This window comes from Cicer arietinum, chromosome 7 (genome assembly GCF_000331145.2).
Source record: "Cicer arietinum cultivar CDC Frontier isolate Library 1 chromosome 7, Cicar.CDCFrontier_v2.0, whole genome shotgun sequence".
In the NCBI taxonomy this organism is placed as follows: Eukaryota; Viridiplantae; Streptophyta; class Magnoliopsida; order Fabales; family Fabaceae; genus Cicer; species Cicer arietinum.
In genome coordinates, this window is record NC_021166.2 from 3,822,181 (window position 1) to 3,843,035 (window position 20,855).

The 20,855-nt window shown below is 29.1% G+C and overlaps 3 protein-coding genes and 1 non-coding gene across 5 annotated transcripts; 2 read left to right on the forward strand and 2 right to left on the reverse strand.

Moving 5' to 3' along the window:
• The first annotated feature begins 6,275 nt into the window (after positions 1-6,275).
• Positions 6,276-9,562, forward strand: LOC101506670 (guanosine deaminase). Of its 2 annotated transcripts, none has more exons than XM_004508016.4 (5): positions 6,276-6,633; positions 7,051-7,110; positions 7,849-8,039; positions 8,923-9,027; positions 9,118-9,562. In XM_004508016.4, exons 1-5 carry the CDS (start codon positions 6,483-6,485, stop codon positions 9,304-9,306), a joined length of 696 nt encoding a protein of 231 aa, XP_004508073.1. In that variant the 5' UTR covers positions 6,276-6,482; the 3' UTR covers positions 9,307-9,562. The 2 variants fall into 2 exon arrangements, with proteins under 2 accessions (XP_004508073.1, XP_073219909.1); XM_073363808.1 differs by lacking the exon at positions 6,276-6,633 and adding an exon at positions 6,727-6,736.
• An 899-nt stretch (positions 9,563-10,461) lies between these two features.
• LOC113787842 (U1 spliceosomal RNA) lies at positions 10,462-10,621 on the reverse strand. The gene has a single exon (XR_003474364.2). It is a non-coding gene; the product is annotated as a U1 spliceosomal RNA (small nuclear RNA).
• Positions 10,622-10,730: 109 nt separating this feature from the next.
• On the reverse strand, positions 10,731-12,014 carry LOC101510636 (putative F-box/kelch-repeat protein At1g15680). Its single transcript, XM_004508193.1, has one exon. It carries the CDS (start codon positions 12,012-12,014, stop codon positions 10,731-10,733), a length of 1,284 nt encoding a protein of 427 aa, XP_004508250.1.
• Positions 12,015-15,703: 3,689 nt separating this feature from the next.
• LOC101507004 (glutathione S-transferase 3-like) lies at positions 15,704-17,139 on the forward strand. The gene is made up of 2 exons (XM_004508017.4): positions 15,704-16,102; positions 16,523-17,139. Exons 1-2 carry the CDS (start codon positions 15,746-15,748, stop codon positions 16,859-16,861), a joined length of 696 nt encoding a protein of 231 aa, XP_004508074.1. The 5' UTR covers positions 15,704-15,745; the 3' UTR covers positions 16,862-17,139.
• The last annotated feature ends 3,716 nt before the right edge of the window (positions 17,140-20,855 follow it).

The following is a 20,855-nucleotide window of genomic DNA, read 5'->3' on the forward strand; positions in this document are numbered from 1 at the left end:
CATCACTTGCAAATATTCTAGTTTTACTTTGATCATCATAATAGTAATAATCATCTTTGTTTCCACCTGAGAAACAAGACTTCAACATGCCACAAAACGACATTGAACTTGATTTCTTCCCTCCTCCCATTTTCTTTTACTTCCCATCCAATACCACTTCTCTTATTTATACCCAATATAAAGTTATATGCCACATGCAATCCTCATTTTATTACTTTTTTTCTATTTTTATTTTCTACTCTCCAATTATTAATACTATTTTTTATTTTAAAAACTACAAATATTTCTATACATAGGAAATTATTGTATTTTGTTGGTCCAAAATACAAATAAATCTAATATATTCCTCTCATCTTGAATTGACTGACCCCTTTGCTTTTGTTTTCTTTCTTACTATGATTACTTTGTTTTGTTTCCCACACACACACAAAAGATGCCTCCTTTCATTTTCTTATATAAATAAATAATGCCTACGGAATTAGATTAATGCTTCTACTCCTAACTTTGTTGAATGTTGTATTCGTGACTTTTCTTCTCTCTTATCTATGTGACTATGTCTAATTCCATTTTTTTCTGTGGGCTTTTTCGTTTTCCTCTTTCTTGGAACCCGAGAGTAACTACTTCAACCACAAGATTAGAAGGTCTTTGTAATATTAATAAAAAATGTGAATAATTGTGTGGAAATTTCCACCGATTAACTAAATACGTGTCTGTCTATACATAACTTAGTCTCAAAGACACTTGAAAAGGAAGGATATTTATTGTTCAAACTCTATAACAACTATTAACATAACAAAGTTTGGTAAGTATATTATAGAAGTAAAAGTTATGTATGGTAAGTATATTATGTATCTTCAATTTAAACTTTGTTAGTATTTTTGTATAAATTTTTTATTTGATACACATAGATTTTTCTTAAATAGTTTTAGTGACACGTGTCTTTTTAAATATTTATTAAGGATTTCAAAAATAAAATAAAAAATTATTAGAAAAAACAGCTTTTAAAATTTTAAAAAATTAAATTCATAAATTATAAAATAAAGTTTTTATATTTAATTTCTTCACATGTACTCTTCACACTCATGTTAATATTTGTTTCTTTTAAAATGAATTTAAGATTAATTATCAGTGTAAATTTCTCTTACTCATTATTCCAATCAAATAACATATTATAATCACATATCTACATAAGATGTGTGTAATTTCTATGTGACCATATCTACATATATAAGATGTGTGTAATTTGTAAAAATGTGGTACATACCAATTAAATCAAGAAAAATTTCATAATGAAAATATGTTTATATTTAATGGGTCTCAAATGAAACATGTTACACTGGCGCTTTGTATGTTTTTTCTTTTTTTCATTTTCACTCAAACAATTTAAACATTTTATAAAGAAAGACTTAATACACGAATAAAATTGATAATGTGTATTTATTTATGCATGTAATTAAGGAAATAATATATATTTGCTTGATGTTGTAGAGTTGTCGTCCAACGAAAGTTGCGTACAGCCCTCGATCAATTATTTGTGTTCACATAGGATATTTAGAATAGGGGGAATTTTATCTTAGCTATCTTCATTAACTGTCCTTAATTAGCTAGCTAGAAATGCTTAACAAGTATTAAAAAATTGCTTACAATAATAGTGAAATCAATTTATTTTGATGATGTAAAGTTGGACCGTGTACTTTGTACATTGTACCGTATAGATTTATCAAAAAGTATAAAGTGAAAGATTTAGAAGCAAAGAAAATTCGAAAGGAAGCTTAGAGAGTTTTCTTTTCAGCTTTAGTTGGTATAGTTTATGTATTTGTGGTTAGTATATATTCAATTTTGTTGATCTTTATGCAGAGGCAGCTAGCCATAACCGTGAGTGGTGTAGCCTCATTCATATTTATATCTTTCTCCAATACAGTGCCATCAAGCTGTCTAACTTTATGAGATCTTCATTCTTAAGGGATCTTCAACTATTGTATACCTATATTCTACTCAAATACTTCTTAAACTTTTATTATTGTTGAATTTCCAAATACCATAACTCAAGCGAGTTATAACACATAAAAATACAAGTAACAATATCTTTAATCTTTTTATTTATGTGTCAAAATCAATCATTGTTAAAAGTATTTTATTGGTCTTAATCACTAGACACTAATCATATTATTTGTTTTCTTTTTGCTTTTTATTAATCTCTTTGTAAAGGAGAAAAGTTTTATTTATTTATTTATTTAAAAGGGAAAAGATAGACAATGTTAGGCTTACAACTATATATTACTATATAATCCTTTTAAAGGCCACTTGCGATTTGGTAATCTTCCTCTAATAATAATTGATGGCTGAGGATTATGGTTCTTTAACATAGCTAGCCTCTCGACGTATCTCATCACCTATTAATATTAAATCGTGATATGAATTCCCTCTATTTCAATTTTAATAGTGGTTATTTTTTAACGGAAATTAATAGTGGTTTTAGATTTAAATAATTTCGTAATGATTTTCATTATAATTGTTTTAAAGTACTGGTAATTTTTTCTTTCAATTTGTCCCCAAATAATATTATGTATGTAATTCACTGAACCCAAAAAAATTTATAATGTAATTCATTTCTAAGACTTTATATTATTTATACATTTATGATAATAGTTGGTAAAGACAATTTACTAAAAAAATTCTACTTGTAAAATTATATAATATTTTTGTTAATCTTTGTAAGAAAACTTAAACCACAAAATAATTTGAAGTAAATGGAGTAAATTGTAGTGGCAAAACTACAATGGTAATTTGGAATTGGAGAGAGATTTTACGGGGTAGTAAAATTTTATATGTTTTTTTACTAAAGGATGATATTTAATTATTTAAATTAGTATAAATTATATTGATCAATAATAATATGATTAAAAATTGACAAAATCGAAATAAAGTGAATATGTAAATAAATTTATAACACTCAAATTAATAATATAAAATTTTAAAATATATATAAATATGATAAAGTCTATATATATAAAAAATTGAACCGACTAGAATACTCAAATTGTAACACTACAGTCTCAAAATAATTAATTAAATTTACACTTATTCAAATTTAATCTATAAATTTAAATCAAATGAATATTATAATAAAATTAAAAATTAAAACAATAAAATCACAAAAAACAAAAATATTATGCTTAGATATCTTATTCATATAAAAGAATAAAAAAAAAATTTAAAGAAACGATGTCATATAAAAATTTAATTCGAAACACCCCTTTCGTGTGATGAAAAAAAGGAACGGGACAGAGAAAGGCGGCTAAGCTACAACTGTGAATTCAAAAATGGAATACGTGTTAATTAAAATTTTACATGATAACACAAACTCTTCGATGTAAATTAATATTTTGGATGATAAAATTGTGAATTTTTTTAAATAAATTGGTAAAATTGTTTTGAGATGGATAAAATGATAAGATTTATTACTTTTCATATATATGAATAATACATAAATGTGTAAATAAAATTGTTAATGTGAGGATTCACATTCATAATAGTCATAGATAAAATACTATTTTTTCTATTATTTTAAATGTTTTCAATAGAACCATGATTAGTTTTCTTGAAAATAAATTTTGCTGATTTTTGTAGTTGTTTCATGCACTTTTTTTTTTCACTATAATATATTCATTTAAATTTTTATAATAAAGTTTATAACGAGCAATAATTTGTATCTTTTTAAATTATTTTATTGAGTTTTAGTCTAGTCTCAATCCATTAATTTTCTTTTCTTTTTTTTTATTTTAAAATAAATCAATAGTTATATAAATGTTACGTTATTGACTTATGGTACCAAAATAGTTTGAATGTCAGATTTATTATTTAATATTTTTATATTATATTTTTTTAAAATATACAAAAATTTCAAAGATATTTACCCACTTTATATTTTGAAGTTTTTGAACTCAACAAAATTTCAAAAATTGTGAAATTATCTGTAAACAGTTTTTATTGAGGATGAATGTAAATGTCAAAATTTTAAAATATGTTTTGATAAAAATAAAAAAGGGTTAGTCCAAAGAAAAAGTAATAAAAGGATAAAATTATCTTTTGAGATGTTTTGGAGAGTATGAAGTATAAATGAAGATAGTAGTAGCTTTTCTACCAAAACTTTCCAATGGATGTTCATCCAACCTCTCATATTTACTAGATCATAACTTTCAATAGTATAATATGCACTAGTGAATCATAACTTTCAAAAGTGTATTGGAAGGCAAATGAAAAAAGTAGAGAAAGTAGATGATATTTTTCAACTTTTCTTGCTTTTGCATAACCAAACGCAAGGCCCACAATACTCTCTGAGTTCTTCAAGCCCACAACTATTAGAATTCTTAGACCAACTCAAAATTTATTGACCATCTTGACCAAAACAATAATAAGTAAAAAATAAGTTAAATATATTTTTCTCCTTTTTTTATATATTTTTTATGGTTAAATATGTTCCCATACTTTTTTAATGAATCAAATGACATATATTTTTTTAGCGTTTTTATATTTATTAATAATAAATATTTATTTTATATTTTTTAATGACAAATTAGTATCTCGTGTTTTTTATTATATTTATTCATGATAAATATATTTTTTATTTTATTTTGTATGTATCTATAATAAATATTAGAACTGTGTTTTTTATATTTATTAAAAATAAATATTTATTAATAGTATTTATTAGTTGAATTAAGAGTTCAGAATAATACAATCTTTATTTTACTCCTTGTTTGTTAGTATAATCTTATTTAATTAATTATATTGATCACCCCCATAATTTGCCAAAAACTAATAATCATTATTTGGTAGTGTAATTTTGGATTTTTTTCCATCTATATATCTTTTTCAACATACTTCACTTTCATATATTAGTTTGGACATCAAATAATACATCAAAATTAATACAGTTGAATAGATGTGTCAGCAATGTTGGAACAATGTTTCTTATTATGACTAAGAGTCTGACATAACCTGCAGTTTCTTGGTATTCTTTTTGTGGTGTTTATTTATGTTCTAATGCGCTTACTCTTTGGACGATCTTTATTGATTCTCCTCATTTGTAGATTTTGATGCACCTTCATATTTGAGTCAATAGATTTGTTTGGTATAAGTTTGAATGTTTCGTTGTAGACTTTCAGTATTGTTTCCTACTTCACATCAGGTGTATGTGTGATCCACATTTGCATATCACCGTGTCAACTCAACCCCCCAATCAACCCCCACAAGAACAAATCATGCACCATATCGCATAATTATCTCACCTACAAACCGAACCATACATTCCATATTGTGGTCATCCACCACCACACATACAAACCCCCAACAAAAAGTTTCATATTATGGTCCACCACCAACACCACATTTACATACATCTACAGAAATACTAACTTAGTATTACGTTTCGTCAGTGCAAAAAATACAAATCATCAGTTGCTCGACAAAACGCAATATTTTCTATAATTTATTTGGAACTCATTGCACAACTCATGAGTCGATTTATGCTGTTTTTTATTCTATATATAACTTCGAGACTCAAAATTATATGGAGGCAGGTGATAGTAGTTATAATCCACACATAAATTATCAAATATTTGATTTACATACACCTTCGATAATTAGATTATTAATTAAAATTTGATGTTTTTTTTTTATAATTTAATGTTTTTTGTTTGATTTGATTTATATAATTTAGTTTTTTTTATTATATTTTATTTATTAATTTAGTATATTTTCATTTGTTAACAAATGTGACATCTAAACGAGGAAAGAAATTTATTTCATGTGATCATAAAGTTAAAAAAAGAAAAGATATTTCCATATATTAGTTTAAAAGTGGAATATATTTAAAAAAGAAAATTAAAAAGAGAACATAGATGAAAAAATCCTACCATATTATTTAATTAATTAGTTAATTTTAATCACATTCATAATTTACCAAAAACTAGTCATCCTTATTCGGTAGTACAATTTTATCTGATTAATAAGTTTAACCACCTCCATTCATTAATTTGCCAAAAACTAATAATCATTTTGGATACGTACCAAGTTACCCAATAAACACGCATGAGATTGGACTGTAGAGTAACGTGTGACGTGTGTAAACTGTAATATGTAATGGTGTCATAAGATCAAATCAAACTATCCAAATTTTCACTTCTCACGTTATTATTTTGTTATTTTTGGCAAAACCCAACCTTATATGTTAGTAACCATAACTATGGCATGCTATAACCATATTATTATATTTAGTAAGACTAAAAGAAAAATATAAAAGAAAAATAAGGAAGCTTCGTTTTCTCCTTACCCTCCATTCCATTTCACATTCATCTCTTTTCTCCTTTTGTTCCCTTTTTCCAAATTAAATTCACGCCAACGACATCACTACCTTTTATTTAATTTTAATTTAATCAGGACCTTTATTTTATTAGCGTTTGAATAAAAACTCACATCACATGCCATCTTTATATTATTTAATTACTTTAATATTTTGGTGGACTCAATTCTCATCACCGTTCACATCACATTATTGCTTTTTGTTCATCACCGTTCTTCTAATCCAACAACCTTTTCTGATTTCAAACGCTTTCATGGAGGAAGTTAACGGTATATCACTCTCACTTCCTTTTTCTTTTTATTTCAACCAATTCATTCAGTTTTTTTCCTCCTCTAATTCCATATATATTTTTTTTTTTTATATTTCCGATTGGTATGATTATAATGTTTTCTCGCTAACCTTTTTCATTAATTTTAGAGCGAAGGTTATTTAAGTTAGGATAAAAAAATATTGTAATTCTCCTGCAGCACATTTTTGCAACATGTTATGTTATGTATTGGTTTAATTTACAAACTGCAGAATCTTAATTATACCCTAAAAAATCTTTTGGGATTTGTATTGGAAGTAGTAATTAAAGATTATAAACTTGTAGTTTTTCATGATTAATTTGCTTTCTTGAAATTCCTACCTAACTGAACAAGTTTTTTTGTTCAGATTAATTAATTATGTCTTGTTGATTATTTCAGTGGTAGAAACCAAGGATGGAACCGTTTCAGTAGCTACTGCTTTTGCTGGTCATCAGGAAGGTAATTCTTCTGCACAAAAATTGTGAATCGGAAGACTTATTTTCTTAAACGTGAATTGGATCTTATTATGAATCATAAGATGCATTACTGATAAAGATACATCATTTTTAAGTAAAATCAAATGACATAGCAAACATATCAGTTAATATATTATTGTCTACTAATCTTAAACTAATTCAAGATTCAAGTCAAAAATCAAATGACAAGAAAAAGTGATTGGTTATACAAAGTTCATAAAAAAAGAGTAGTTGGCTAGACTAAGTTTTAGTAGTGATTCATCATAATGAATTGAGATTAAGCATAATGAATGGAGATTCATTAAGATTCTTGTTCAAGACAGATACATGCTAGAGATTCGTATTGATTGGATTCAGTTTTGTATCGAATCGAGATGCGACTCACATGTATTGTAAGATACTGATAACCATGGTTCAGCTTTCTTGTTGAACTCTTCCTTTTTTTTAAAATGTCCATGGCTGATTTATTGAGACCTTGAGATTTGAGGCCTTCTTTTTTCATGATATTTTGCTGGTGTTAGGGTTGATTATTTCAGAGTCTTATTCATATGTCATTTAATTTAATACAATAGGCTTATAATTAAAAAGCATGTACTGTCTTTCTATGATTCATGGTTTACATTTGAAGTTAAAAACAACCATATGGAGTTTTTGTTTTATCTGCTTGGTATTGTGATGGCCTCTGATCAATTGTATTGTGGTTTTGTGATTGCTTAATTAGCTGTGCAAGATAGAGACCACAAATTTTTAAGAAAAGCAGTTGAAGAAGCATATAAAGGGGTGGATTGTGGTGATGGAGGCCCTTTTGGTGCTGTTATTGTTCACAATGATGAAGTAGTTGCTAGTTGTCACAACATGGTTCTGAATTACACTGATCCAACTGCTCATGCTGAGGTCACAGCAATAAGAGAGGTTAGACTATAATTAACCAAATAATTTTCTTAAGCAGCATGGAAAAATGCAATTTTTATGTTAGTAAGCATCGGTATTCTGTACTGAATTTGTGTTTTTTGACTTAAATAGCATTCATCATTGCCCAAGATGGATATCCCCTGCCCCACTTGATAATTGATTATTTCAAAGCAATACTTAATTCATGTAAATGTTAGGGAGAGGATATCGACAGTCTATGTACATAATCGTCGGGGCAGGTTTTCCAAAGAATTATATGCAGAAAATTCCAGTTTGTGGGGGTACCTATTTTAATATTTTGACTTGAGAGATCTATGGATTTAGAACTTAAAAGCTTTAGTCTAGCACGCCACTCAAACTTTGGTCTGGCATACCACTCAAATTTTGGTCAACTCTAATAGTTTTAAGCTTGTTGAGAGCAATCATTTTTATCGACACCATGCATGTATTCTTTATTCTCCCAAAAACAGTATGTAAATAAGGGTTTTGGACATATTTTGGGTTTCATCTATGCAAGAAAAATCAAAAGGGGTTTGGCTCTTGATACTCAATTATAATATCTAGATATGACTCAGATGACAATGCTACAGCATTTAACTGTAGAAAAAGAAATAGTTGCTGCCAGAATTTAACATCTTGTTGCCTCTTTTTGAGCAACAGGTTAATGGTTAGATATCAATTCCATTTCCAGCAGTATTACTCTAGACTTTTTAGAAAGGCTAGCAGACTTAATAAGCTCTTAAATTCCAAAAAAAAAAAAAAAAAAAAAACCTCTAACAGCTGTATGTTTTACTCTGTATGCCTATTTTTTTATGCATTAGGTGTAGCAAAATGTATGCAATGGTAAACAAAAAATGATTGATGCAGCGCTTTTAATTCACAGGCTTGTAAGAAGCTGAAGCAGATAGAACTTTCAGATTGTGAAATATATGCTTCTTGTGAACCTTGCCCCATGTGCTTTGGTGCAATCCACCTTTCCCGAATTAAGGTTGGAATTACCTGCTTTTCCTATGTTTCTCATTTGTATCAACATTGTCCTGTTTTACGCATAACTTATTCCAATATTCTTTCTAAACAGAGATTGGTTTATGGAGCGAAGGCTGAGGCAGCAATTGCTATTGGGTTCGATGATTTTATTGCGGATGCATTGCGAGGTACCGGATTCTATCAGAAAGCACAGCTGGAGATTAAAAGAGCTGATGGGAATGAGGCCCTTATTGCAGAAGAGGTTTTTCAGAAAACAAAGGAAAAGTTCCAAATGTATTAGATTTCATTTTTCTCCACACACGATGACAATTAGCCATTAAGGATTGGCTTCATTTGAATTATTGTAATTGTTGATAGGGGATTGATCTCATTTGATTATACCAAGGTATATGCTACAATTTAGATTGCATCAGGTTCACTATCTGATTGTCAACCTGTTCTAATTCACATTTTCACATGGGAGGGTATGAATTGCATTTCCTTCTGTATCACGTGATTGCCACTAATGTTGAATGAAACCTTCTATTTTTCCTGAAGTTACATTTGTCAATGCAGAAATAAACAACTAAAGAGGTTCTCTTCTATGTTGGACGAGTTCTCATTTATTTGAAAAAACGTTGGTGGATTGTGTATTTCTATTTCCCAAGTTCTAATATATTATCACTGTGATTCTACTTATAGTAAAAAATTGGGGAAACTTGGCGGACTTTTTTTTGCTAGAACTGCTACACTACAACTGATTTTGGTTTCTCAAATAAAAATCTACATTTTCCCTTTGATGATAAATTCATTGTCTTTTACTCTATTTTAATGTTATATACAACTTATACGCTTAAAAGCGATTCATTGTTTTAATATGTAAGAGTTTTAAAGAATATTGTTAGTAATTGGTTTAACTCTTCATTGTTCGTTTTTATTTGCCAAACCTTATAATCTCTCACAGAATATCTCAAATTGTTTAACTTAATTCTAAAACGTGCAAGATGAAAGATATAGGAAAGATTGGAGACGGATGGCAAAAAATTCAAGTACTCCCCACCTCCATCTCGGTACAAGTATAAACTCTTTTATTATGTTACTGATATTGTGTGGCAGAAATTGAACTCTTTTATGATGTTGCATAAAATAAACAGTAGTTTTTTTTCTTCTTTTCTTATTTGTAAAACAACAGGTTCAAAGGTGTTCTGTGGATGAGACAGTTTTCATAACAAATGGAATCATAATCATTCACTTCCATCAGCAGCATTAAGCACAGACACAGAAAATTGGACCAAGACCAGAAATATGGCCCAACTTTAGAAAAGCAACCCATCATGGAAAACTAGGCCCGAAAAAACAGATGTGCTAAAAACACTATCCAGTTGGGGTTTCCAATAAATCATTGATCTCATTTTTTCGATAAACATCTACCAAAAAAATATTATACTATAATTGGAAGGGGCCGCGCGTATGCCGACCCCACTACCACAAATTATGATGTAGGTTCTACCACTTGGGTAGACCTTAGACTAGTACCCCTCCTCAAGTGCAATGAAGGTCACTCGCCTAGGCCATGGATCATCTTGATCACCCATTAACCACATCCAGGTAAGAATCTGGCCCAATCACATACACTTTTATTTTATATTTATCTACCTCACTATTTCTGCTAAATCTCACTAATGTGGGACTCTTAATAACGTATTACACGCACAATCCACCATGTTATGTTACAGATGGAATTGGAGTAGGCCACAATGGAAGATCAAGCGAAACAATTTGCAACGATTGAAACCCATGAATCCCATAACCAACACCATCAAACTTGTTACTCTTCAAGTTTCCAAGAAAAATTCTATGAGCACGTTGGAAGAACACAACATCACCATCATAAGGATGAAAAGCTCTCACTTGCATTCCCATATCAACAATTTCACCCCTTCTCCCATCCATTAACTCATCTACAACACAATCCCTCGCGTGTGGTAGAGGAAAACAAGTCACGTGCAACAAACACCAACTATACTCTTCTTCATTCTTTTCCAATTCCCACACTTTCACACACATTTGAATAGTACAAAAACAAGCCATTCGAATTTTTCCACAACACACCCCAACATGACCATTAAAAAGAATGTCACCTGAAGAAGCACCAATAGGAAAATTAATTATATCACATTTTTCATCATTGTTAAAAGGGTCATAAACTAGAACACTAGTTCTTCCCATGAAATACAAAAATCCTTCATGTGCAACTACATTCAACAAAAGGGTACACTGTGTAAAACCATTTGAACAAGACACGTTTTTTTTGTTCCATTGTCCTGTTTCTGATGAGAAAACAAACATTTCAAAGTCAAACTTTGTTATACCCCGAAGAATCTGGTTCAATGTTCCTTCAAAACAAGGAAAACGAACTACCCTGAACCTATGTTGATTAAAAGTGATTTTGTGTGTGTTTTGTTCGACCTTATAATAAGGTTCACAAACAAAACCTTCGAGGACACGGTCACGTTTATTGTGACCGGTCCGCGGAGGAGGAGGAAGAGGGAGTTTGATCCAATGTTTTGTGATGGGGTTGCATACGTGATAAACTCTACCACATGTGGTTTTCTTGCAAAGAAACAAGCCATTGGAAAATCCAACAATTCTAGAATATAAGACATGTTTTTTTCTTGCTACTTGGTCGAGTTTCGGGTCGAATTTTCGGCCGAGAAAATTCAAGGATATTTGGTTTTGTGGATTAGAAGGATGATGATTGGGGAAGAAGGAAATGAGAAGTTTTCGGTTTGAGATAAAATTGAAGTGCCATTTGTGTTGGAGGTCAGTATCTGATTCCTCTACAGCTGTTGTATGGTGTAACAATTGGTGAAAAATAAATCGTTCAATGAATTGAAGTTGTGAGATTAATGCTAAGAAGCGTTTTGAGATGGATTTGCATCTCAATGCTGTTTTGAATGGAACACGACACCATATCTCAATCAATAAATCATCTGATAAATTGTCCATGTTTGATTATGATATATTGCAAAAATAGTGTTATATTATATATTCTTGCTTATGAAGACTTGTTTGATTCTCTTTTGAATATAAATAAATATGAGTATGTGAACTAGTCAATAGGAAGTGGTCCATCCATATGCATGTTTACTAGTCTATACATCAACTTTGAAAGCCAAGTATATATCTATGAATGAATTAATCCGCGTTTGAACAATACAACAAAAGCTTCTAACTCTTTGAATTTTCCTTTGCCAAATCATACAAAAAGTGTATGTATATATATAGTCTTTATTCTTTCTAGAAGTTGCTTTCAACAACATAAATACATAAGTTTTTACTTCTTTATATATACATACACTCTTTGTATGAATTGGCAAAGTAAAATTCAAAGTTTTTTTAGTGTTTATATTATTATACAAATAGTTTTAGTTTATTTGAAATGTTTACATATATTTTTAAATAGTTTTTTTACAAATATATTTACAATATTATAAAAAGAATTACACAAAATAAATTTAACATCAAATTTTTAGATTTATATTTTTATTACTTTTATCTTGAATTTTATGATATTTAAATAACTTGTATTTAATTTATCTTAAGTTAAAAAAGTTCTAAATTGTTGTAGAATTTTTATATCATATTATAAAAAAGATAATTCAAAATTATTTGCATGACAATTTTGTAGGAGCTAAAAAATATAATTATTCACAATAGAAATTAAAAATAAAATTTTAAAATTTTATAGAGACTAAAAACTTATTTAATCCTACAATTTTTTTTAAATGCATCTTGTCCCAAATAGCTTTTTTGTTTCTATAATATGTAGAAATTTATACTAAAATTATTTAAGATTGATTTTAAACATTCTACTTATTACATGTTACCTTATTAATATGTTGCCTTATTAATGGTTCTCGTTTCTAGTTCGTTTGCTATAAATGTTTTGATTTGAATTTAATATACTGACTCTTACTGTGGTCACATCTCCTATACATATTAATTGATTCAACTTTTCACAAACCTAAAATAGGTAATATTGCTATTAATGACAATCAATAATAAAACAGTTTTTTATTTTCTGATTTTAAAAAAAAATTCTTCCAGCACGCAACAAACATATTTACTAATATAAATATAATTAGTATAAATAATTTAAATAAAAATGAATCATAAACAAATAAACTTATACCTAAAAATATGAATTGAATCGTAAACAAACGCATTAATAAGTTTCCTAAGTTAATGCATTGCATATTACATAGATTTTATAGTTTGTAAAGTCACGTGTACTTACACTATAAAATAGTCTACTTTCAAAGCTCCTCTTGAGATTTTTAACTTTTTGATTAAATCAAATAATTTTTTAAAAAAAATATAGATGAAACATGATAAATTCACGAGTTGAAAAAGGAATAAATTATGATAAATCAAAGCATTAAAAAATTTGGGATTATCAATGATCTCTATAAATATTAGACAATTGCAAATAATTTTACTTGCCAAATTTCTCATACTCTATGAAATTTTTATTATTATTGTTTTTCTTTATCATGTAATATGGTAAAATACACATTTTAATTTCTGAAATCGCAATTAAAAATAAAATTTGTGACTCTATTGTTTTCATCTATGTGTTACTCTATTGTTCACAGTTTCATATTTTAATCTAATGTGATTTTTTTTTTTTGTATTTTATGATTAATCAATTTTAGTTATAGATTGGTTTTTAATCTTGATGAAAAAATGATCTATGTTCATATTTTTTTTTTTTAAATTTGTGTTGATACATTATTATAACCATTTTTTTTGATAAATATTACGTATTTAATCTATAATTTTTTTGTTAGATCTTATTATTTTTATGAGGTGTTTTTGACAAAAGCTGCATATATTAATCTAAATTATAATATATAAATTATAAGACAATTAGTTGAATATTTTACAAGTGACTATACTATTTTGCACCAGATTTAAAAAATAAAATCACAGTTAAAAAATGTATGGAAAAAGAGGAACTGGACAAAATCACTAAATACTATTTTACAAAGTGAACACACATATTTACATGAAAATCCCTCAACAAATAAGAGTAAAAAACAACTAGACAAAAAAAAAAAGAGAACTTTTACTAAGTAGAAGAAATTTCACAACCTCTTTCTAAACGCAAGGACAAAACAATTAGACTCTCTCTTGAAAGTAAGAGAATAATAACATTAGAAAAACATTAATGGAGAAATTACACTTACTCTTACAATTTTTCCTCTCCCTCTCAACAAGTTGTAGTGATTGTTGTTGTGTTATTACAAATGAATGAGTATTTATCAATGATTTAAAAACATGACATACCGGTTTGACCAATTCAAATGGGAAACAGACCCATGCTCAGTTTGTTCAACATAAAAAATCACTAGTTAGTAAAAATCGGAGAAATTGAGTTGAATTATATATAGACCAAATGGGTCACTAAACCGAACTTGGTTTTTTCTAAACACCCATATTTTTTATTATTGCGAAGAAAAAAAATAGTTTTTTAAATTAAAAATAAAATAAAAATAGGTTTTATAAGTTTAACAAAAAACTTTTATTTTACTTACACTTTTATTCCATTTAATCCGCAAGACACTCGTGGTTAATTCATATGAAATTTAATATTTAAATTTATATTATAAAGACTTATATTTGATTGAATTTTAGTGTATTTATTATAAATATAAAATATTTATTATAAATTTTACAGATTTTTAATTTATTAATTATAAGTTCTCGATATTTTAATATATTATATATATTTTATTATTTATTTATTAAATGGTCCCATTGTAATTCAACCGTTTGAACTAATTGAATAATCCATTAAACAATTTAGTTTAATTTTTAAAATATTAATATTTATAATAAAGAAAAGTTTAATTTTTTTACTCGTAACAAATCACTTGTCATCCATGCAACAAGTCACTGACTTCCATGCAAGTTTCTACTTTGCATCTGACTAGTTAGGACTCCATAATTCTTTTTCTTTTCATCACTATGGACATCCAACAATAGTAACTTTACGTTCACATTTAATTTTTTCAAAGTTTGAAAACTGTCTAAAGTTTTGCATTCACTCTACATAATCACTTCTCCTTTATTTATTGTATTTATTTTTGTACATATGTGCCTTTATTTATTTATTTATTTATTTATTTTTGTACAAGATATGTGCCGTTATTCTTAAAAGTACTTTTCAATTAACTTAAATTTTATTTTTAAAAAATTTCTTTATTTTTTTTAAATATTCATAACATCTATAACTCTAATTTTAAATTTTAATAAATGACATTTTACAACAAAAAGTCAATAAAATTGTAGTCTATCTTAATTGATTATATTATTTAGAAGTATACGTTAACGACTCTCATCGTCTTTGCAGAAAACATAATGATTGAATGTTTGTTAAATAAAAATAAAATAAAATAAATATGTCCTTTAAAATTCAATTTGTCAGATCGACGTCAATAATATCACATTCTCATATGTAAAAACAAAGAGAATTATTAATTTATACTTTTAAATAATATCATATATTATCATTAAAATTTCAAATACCTTTTAAATTATAAGCATCGGTTCATAATAAATTACCTATAAAAATGGTCCAGCATAGCTTTCGTGTAAATAAGAATAAAAAATAAAAGTCTACAACATTAAATACAACTTGAAATCTTGAATTGAATGTCATTGCTATAAATTAAATGACACTCAACCTCTGGATACATTGGAGTCAATTAACAATGGGGGATGAGGTGGTGTTGTTGGATTTTCATCTTAGTATGTTTGGGATAAGAGTTAGGATTGCACTAGCAGAGAAAGGGGTGAAGTATGAGTACAAGGAAGAGGATATAGTGAACACCAAGAGTGCTTTGCTTCTACAAATGAACCCAATTCACAAGAAAATCCCAGTCCTTATCCATAACGGAAAACCCATTTGTGAATCACTCATTATTGTTGAGTACATTGATGAGGTCTGGAAGGATAAGAATCCACTGTTGCCCACTGATTCATATCAAAGAGCCCAAGCTAGATTTTGGGCTGATTTTGTTGATAACGAGGTCAGTCTTAATTTCTTAATTAATTTTTTAATTTTTTTTTCACAAAACGTTAATATTTTTATGGGGAATAACAATAAATTTTCAAATCAATTTAACTCTTAGAATTTGAGAATATTTTATATTATTCCATTAATTTTTAACGGAATTTTTTTTTCTTCTAAATTGGCTATAACATTTTAATTTATTGTGAAATAAAAAATATTTTAATTTGTGTGTGATCACATTGAGATATTTGATATTACAGATAATCGTGTTTAATTATGGCTTATTTGTTTACAAATACAATCACGTTGTTGTCACGGATGTAATTTTTTTATGCTGTGGTCACAATCACACTTGCATACCCTTTTATAAAAAATCTATTTGTGTGTGCCAAATTACAAGGATTATGTTGACACCAATGATATGTTAAATGTGTAGGTGCATGAGGTTGCAAAGAAGATATGGACCGGGAAGGTGGGTGAACATGAGAAAGAAAAGGAGAAATTAATATTCAATTTGAAGAAATTGGAAGAGGTTCTTGGGGACAAGCCTTATTTTGGGGGAGACACATTTGGCTTTCTTGATATTGCTTTAATTCCTTTTTTGAAGTGGTTTTCTACTTACGAGGCAGTAGGAAATATGAAGTTAGACTACCCAAAACTCATTGAATGGGGAAGGAGATGTTTGGAGAGAGAAAGTGTGTCCAAATTTCTTTCTGATGAAAAGGAGGTTTATGACTTTGTTCTGATGTACAGGAAAAAAATTGGGGTGGATTAAGACACAAAATGCAAGAACCTAGGAGTTTGTGTTCAGCCAAATAAATTAAGGAATATGTGGAATTAAAATTCCTTACTTAAAAATAAATAAATTGTTGTATTGGGAGTTGAGCTTGTCTGTTATGATTGGCTGGTTCAAAAAAATCTCCACCAAAATGAGGCTTGGCCGCTTGTAGCTTTCCCTCAAACAATGTAAGGGCCACATCTTGGCTGCAAAATCATATATATATATATTTGATTTGTTGTTAAAAAATAAAACAAAATAATGGATTTGGATCCCCTAGAACAGTTGTATAGTTAAACAATTGTGGAGACAATTAGATCGAGAGAGAGAAATTTTCTCTCACTAAATTCAACGGTTTGTTGCACCATGCATCTGTTGTAGTTTAGAGAGGATCCACACACCAAAATAATGTTGGGTGGCTTCAATCAAACTATTACAAAATGATGTGACAAACATCATCAACCATCCTTTGCTATTTAAGAACCAAAAGCAAAGGTTGTCAAAATCGAGAGTTTAAACTCGTTTTGCAAATCAACTCGATACTTGACTCATACAAGTTTACCTCATTAAAATAATATATGCACAGTGTATATAATTATATGATACAATACATGCATCAATAATTCAAAATTTTAACTCAATTATAAAGAAAATAACTAACATGAACAAAATCAAACTAACAAAGAAAGAAATGAACTAAATGTGAAACAGGGGAGTCTAGGTATCGAACATATTGTTAAAAAAAATATGAATTGAATGCTTTTGATTCCGAGTTTGCTATAATTAGAGTTTGCAGCCGAATCAACTCAAAATTGATACCCTGACTCACAAGTTAACTCGCAATTTTAACAACCTTGTAAAAAACAATGGTGTCAGACATTCATGCCACCTATCTCCTCTGCTACACTATTTCTATCTAGTGCTTGCACTACCAATGTGAAGGAAAATAAAATTGATGGGCCAGTTTCAAATATAAATTTGCCTAATCAAATTTCAACTGGTACCCTGCTTCTTTCATATGCATATGCCGTATAACAATTTGCATAAAAAGAATCGGAATCAATGTTAAATGGCACATCCAAAACAAGGCAAGTAGTTAGAAGTAATAAAAACAGTAATAAGGCATAGAAAATATAGAAATTACCTTCTTGTCAACATAGTCATCCCAGAATCTGACCTGAGCTATCTCAAGTAAGGACCACCAAAAGGCAACAAGGGAGATTTGTCCTTCCAGACCTCATCAGTGAACTGCACAACAATGGGAGATTCTCCAAGAGTTTTCCATTTCAAATGAGAACCCGGATTTGCAAGTGAACAAGGTTCATTCAAAGGAGAGGAGGGCCCTTGTTGGTCCATTCCCTTTCATTGTAATTGGTACCCTTTTCTTATTAAGCAAGAGAGAAATCCATACCCTCATCCACAACATGCATAACAGGTAGGTAGTCGAGTAGAATCAACTCATCCACCAAACTTACTTTGTGAAAGAATGCCAGTCAGACAAGAGCAAGACAGTCATAGGAAGCTCAAGAAACAAAAACTGCCCGGGGCAATTAAGCGATTTGCAGATGGTTTACTCGTCAATTAATAGAGAAAATTCAAAATGAAGAGTTGAAAAATGAAATTGAATGTCAAGGAAAGCAGGAAAATTTTACTCATAAGTAAGGAAATAGTGAAATATTTTCATATTGAAAAGGAAAGTAGCTTCAAAAAAAAGAGAGAAAGTAAACAACAGTGAGCTAAGCCCACCGGCCACCAGGGATTGTGGATATCTGAACCCAGTAGGGGCTGAACATATATCTCATAAGGTGTCTTGCAAGGTAAGCTGAGCCCCACTAAGCTACAGCCAACGGTAACAAGCCACAAATTTGGGACAAGAAGAAAAAAGATAAGGAACCTCTTTCATGTTTCTGTCCAGCTTAGTTGAACTGTCTGTCATACACATAACAGTAATTTGAGATTGAGAGACACAGCCTGAAGATCCTGACCGGCTGACCAACTGCATGTCCCTTTCTGCAACTAAACTTCCAATGTTTTGTTAACAATAACATTAGAGCATAACTTATTGTATCTGCTGCAAATAGGTGAATACGTTTGTTCATCGGACAATCGAGCAATTATATAATTACTGAGATTCCTAAGTATTTTTTGTGACTTTTGTCCAGGCTTCCATTTTGCCAACATAGAACAGAGTTTGTTTGGTTAAAGCTGTGATACAGGACAGAGGTATAAGACACTTTCCATCACTGACAAGTAAGAAACAATATTTAGAGCAAACAATATTTGATAACATAGATGTCAAACATGCACACCCTTGCTCCTACTGATTCTAAAAGAGTCATTGAAGAAGTAGCTGAGATATATTTAACTTCATAGAAAAGCCATCAACTATGATTTGTTCCTCACCTATTGATATGGATTGATCTTACTATGTTGAGAACCATGTTTTGTTTCTTTAAACTGATTCTAAGCAGGCCATGGGAAGAAGTAGCAGTAGTAGTAGCTAAGACTTATACCAAACCTCATGTAGAACAGCTGTCAACTAAGATTTGTTCCCTATTTAGGTGTTATCCAACCTCAAAGGATAAATTTTGTACTTTTCGATAACAAATCAGAAGAACAGCATACAGCAATAATTTATTTTCAGATATCAGAATACAAATTCTAAAGGAAAATCATCGAAATTTACTGAAATGTCACACCAATACATATCCCAGACTAAAAATGTAATATCTCGCCGGTTCAACCTCCGTACTAATTTGTACTACTTGATAACAAATCGGAAGAACAGCATACAGGAATAATTTATTTTAGAATACAAATCCTAAAGGAAAATCATCAAAATTTACTGAAAGTGTCACACCAATACATATCCCAGACTAAAAATGTAATAAATAGTGATGGGAAAAAGACCTACAGACTGTACCTTCTGCAATAACAATTATGCTAAAACCTTGATAATAACTCTGATATTGTTTATGAACTAATACTAAAACCCCATCATCGACCAAAAATGAATAAACGAAAGCGCACAAGAATTTCTAACTCGAGTGCGTTGCAAAAGTACAGAAAAGCTGATATCGTCTTCCACACAACACGAGTTCACGGCAAATAATAAGTAAGCAGGAAATTTTATGTAGTAGATTTGTGAAGTTGGAGGAAACCAGCAACAGAATTATTTGCCACGGATATTATAAAACAGATATTGGATCAGTTAGGATACAAATCTAGAGACATTCATTCTAACACAACCCAAACTCATAATTGACATACAATTCACTTCTAAAATGATGGATTGGTGCAAAAGCATTATGACCTCTAAAGCACGGTACTCTATTTTCAGAGATGTACACATACCCAGTACCTGAAATATTTTTTCAGAAAAAGCAATTGAGTACAGCTTGAATACTCTTTGGGTACATCTAGGGTGCTGTTTGAGCATAACATGAGTATAATTTGACCAAAAAGTCAAAGACTACAACAATTTGGGTATACAGTTTAGATTTGTTAATTTTTTCTTTAGGCCCATGAGAGAATAAGTTGTATTAGCATCATTCATTGTCTAAAACATGACCAGTGCATTCTCTATCTTGGTCGTTAGAGCTCAATGACCTACTATTTTATGAACACAAATCTTTGTCTCCTCTCAAGAAAGAGCAAGAGTTATATAAATTAGGGGGTGAAAGTAAACTGTGTGATATTTGTGATTGTTTGTTTCAGTAATGATAGACAAACAAATAATGAGACTAACACTGTTAAAGTGCGATCTTCATAGATATGCTTAGATCTTATGATATTATTGTTGAACATTTTGTGTAGTCTAGTTTCTCAGTATGAAATTTTGTTGCTGTGTTGAACAATTTAATCTCTTTGTAGAGAATTTGTGTAGTTTTTTTTCTTTTATGCAATTTGATCATATGTCTGTATAGAATTTTATCTTATTTTCTTATACATGTATAGTTAAAAAATCTATATTAATATTAAGGTAAGTGCA

Excerpts from the sequence above, each read along its gene's own strand:
- LOC101510636 (XM_004508193.1), bottom strand. The coding sequence starts at position 12,014 with ATGGACAATTTATCAGATGATTTATTGATTGAGATATGGTGTCGTGTT.
- LOC101507004 (XM_004508017.4), top strand. The coding sequence starts at position 15,746 with ATGACACTCAACCTCTGGATACATTGGAGTCAATTAACAATGGGGGAT. Across the intron at positions 16,103-16,522 it reads CTGATTTTGTTGATAACGAG|GTGCATGAGGTTGCAAAGAA; the intron begins GTCAGTCTTAAT and ends TTAAATGTGTAG.
- LOC101506670 (XM_004508016.4), top strand. The coding sequence starts at position 6,483 with ATGCCATCTTTATATTATTTAATTACTTTAATATTTTGGTGGACTCAA. Across the intron at positions 8,040-8,922 it reads AGGTCACAGCAATAAGAGAG|GCTTGTAAGAAGCTGAAGCA; the intron begins GTTAGACTATAA and ends TTTAATTCACAG. Across the intron at positions 9,028-9,117 it reads TCCACCTTTCCCGAATTAAG|AGATTGGTTTATGGAGCGAA; the intron begins GTTGGAATTACC and ends CTTTCTAAACAG.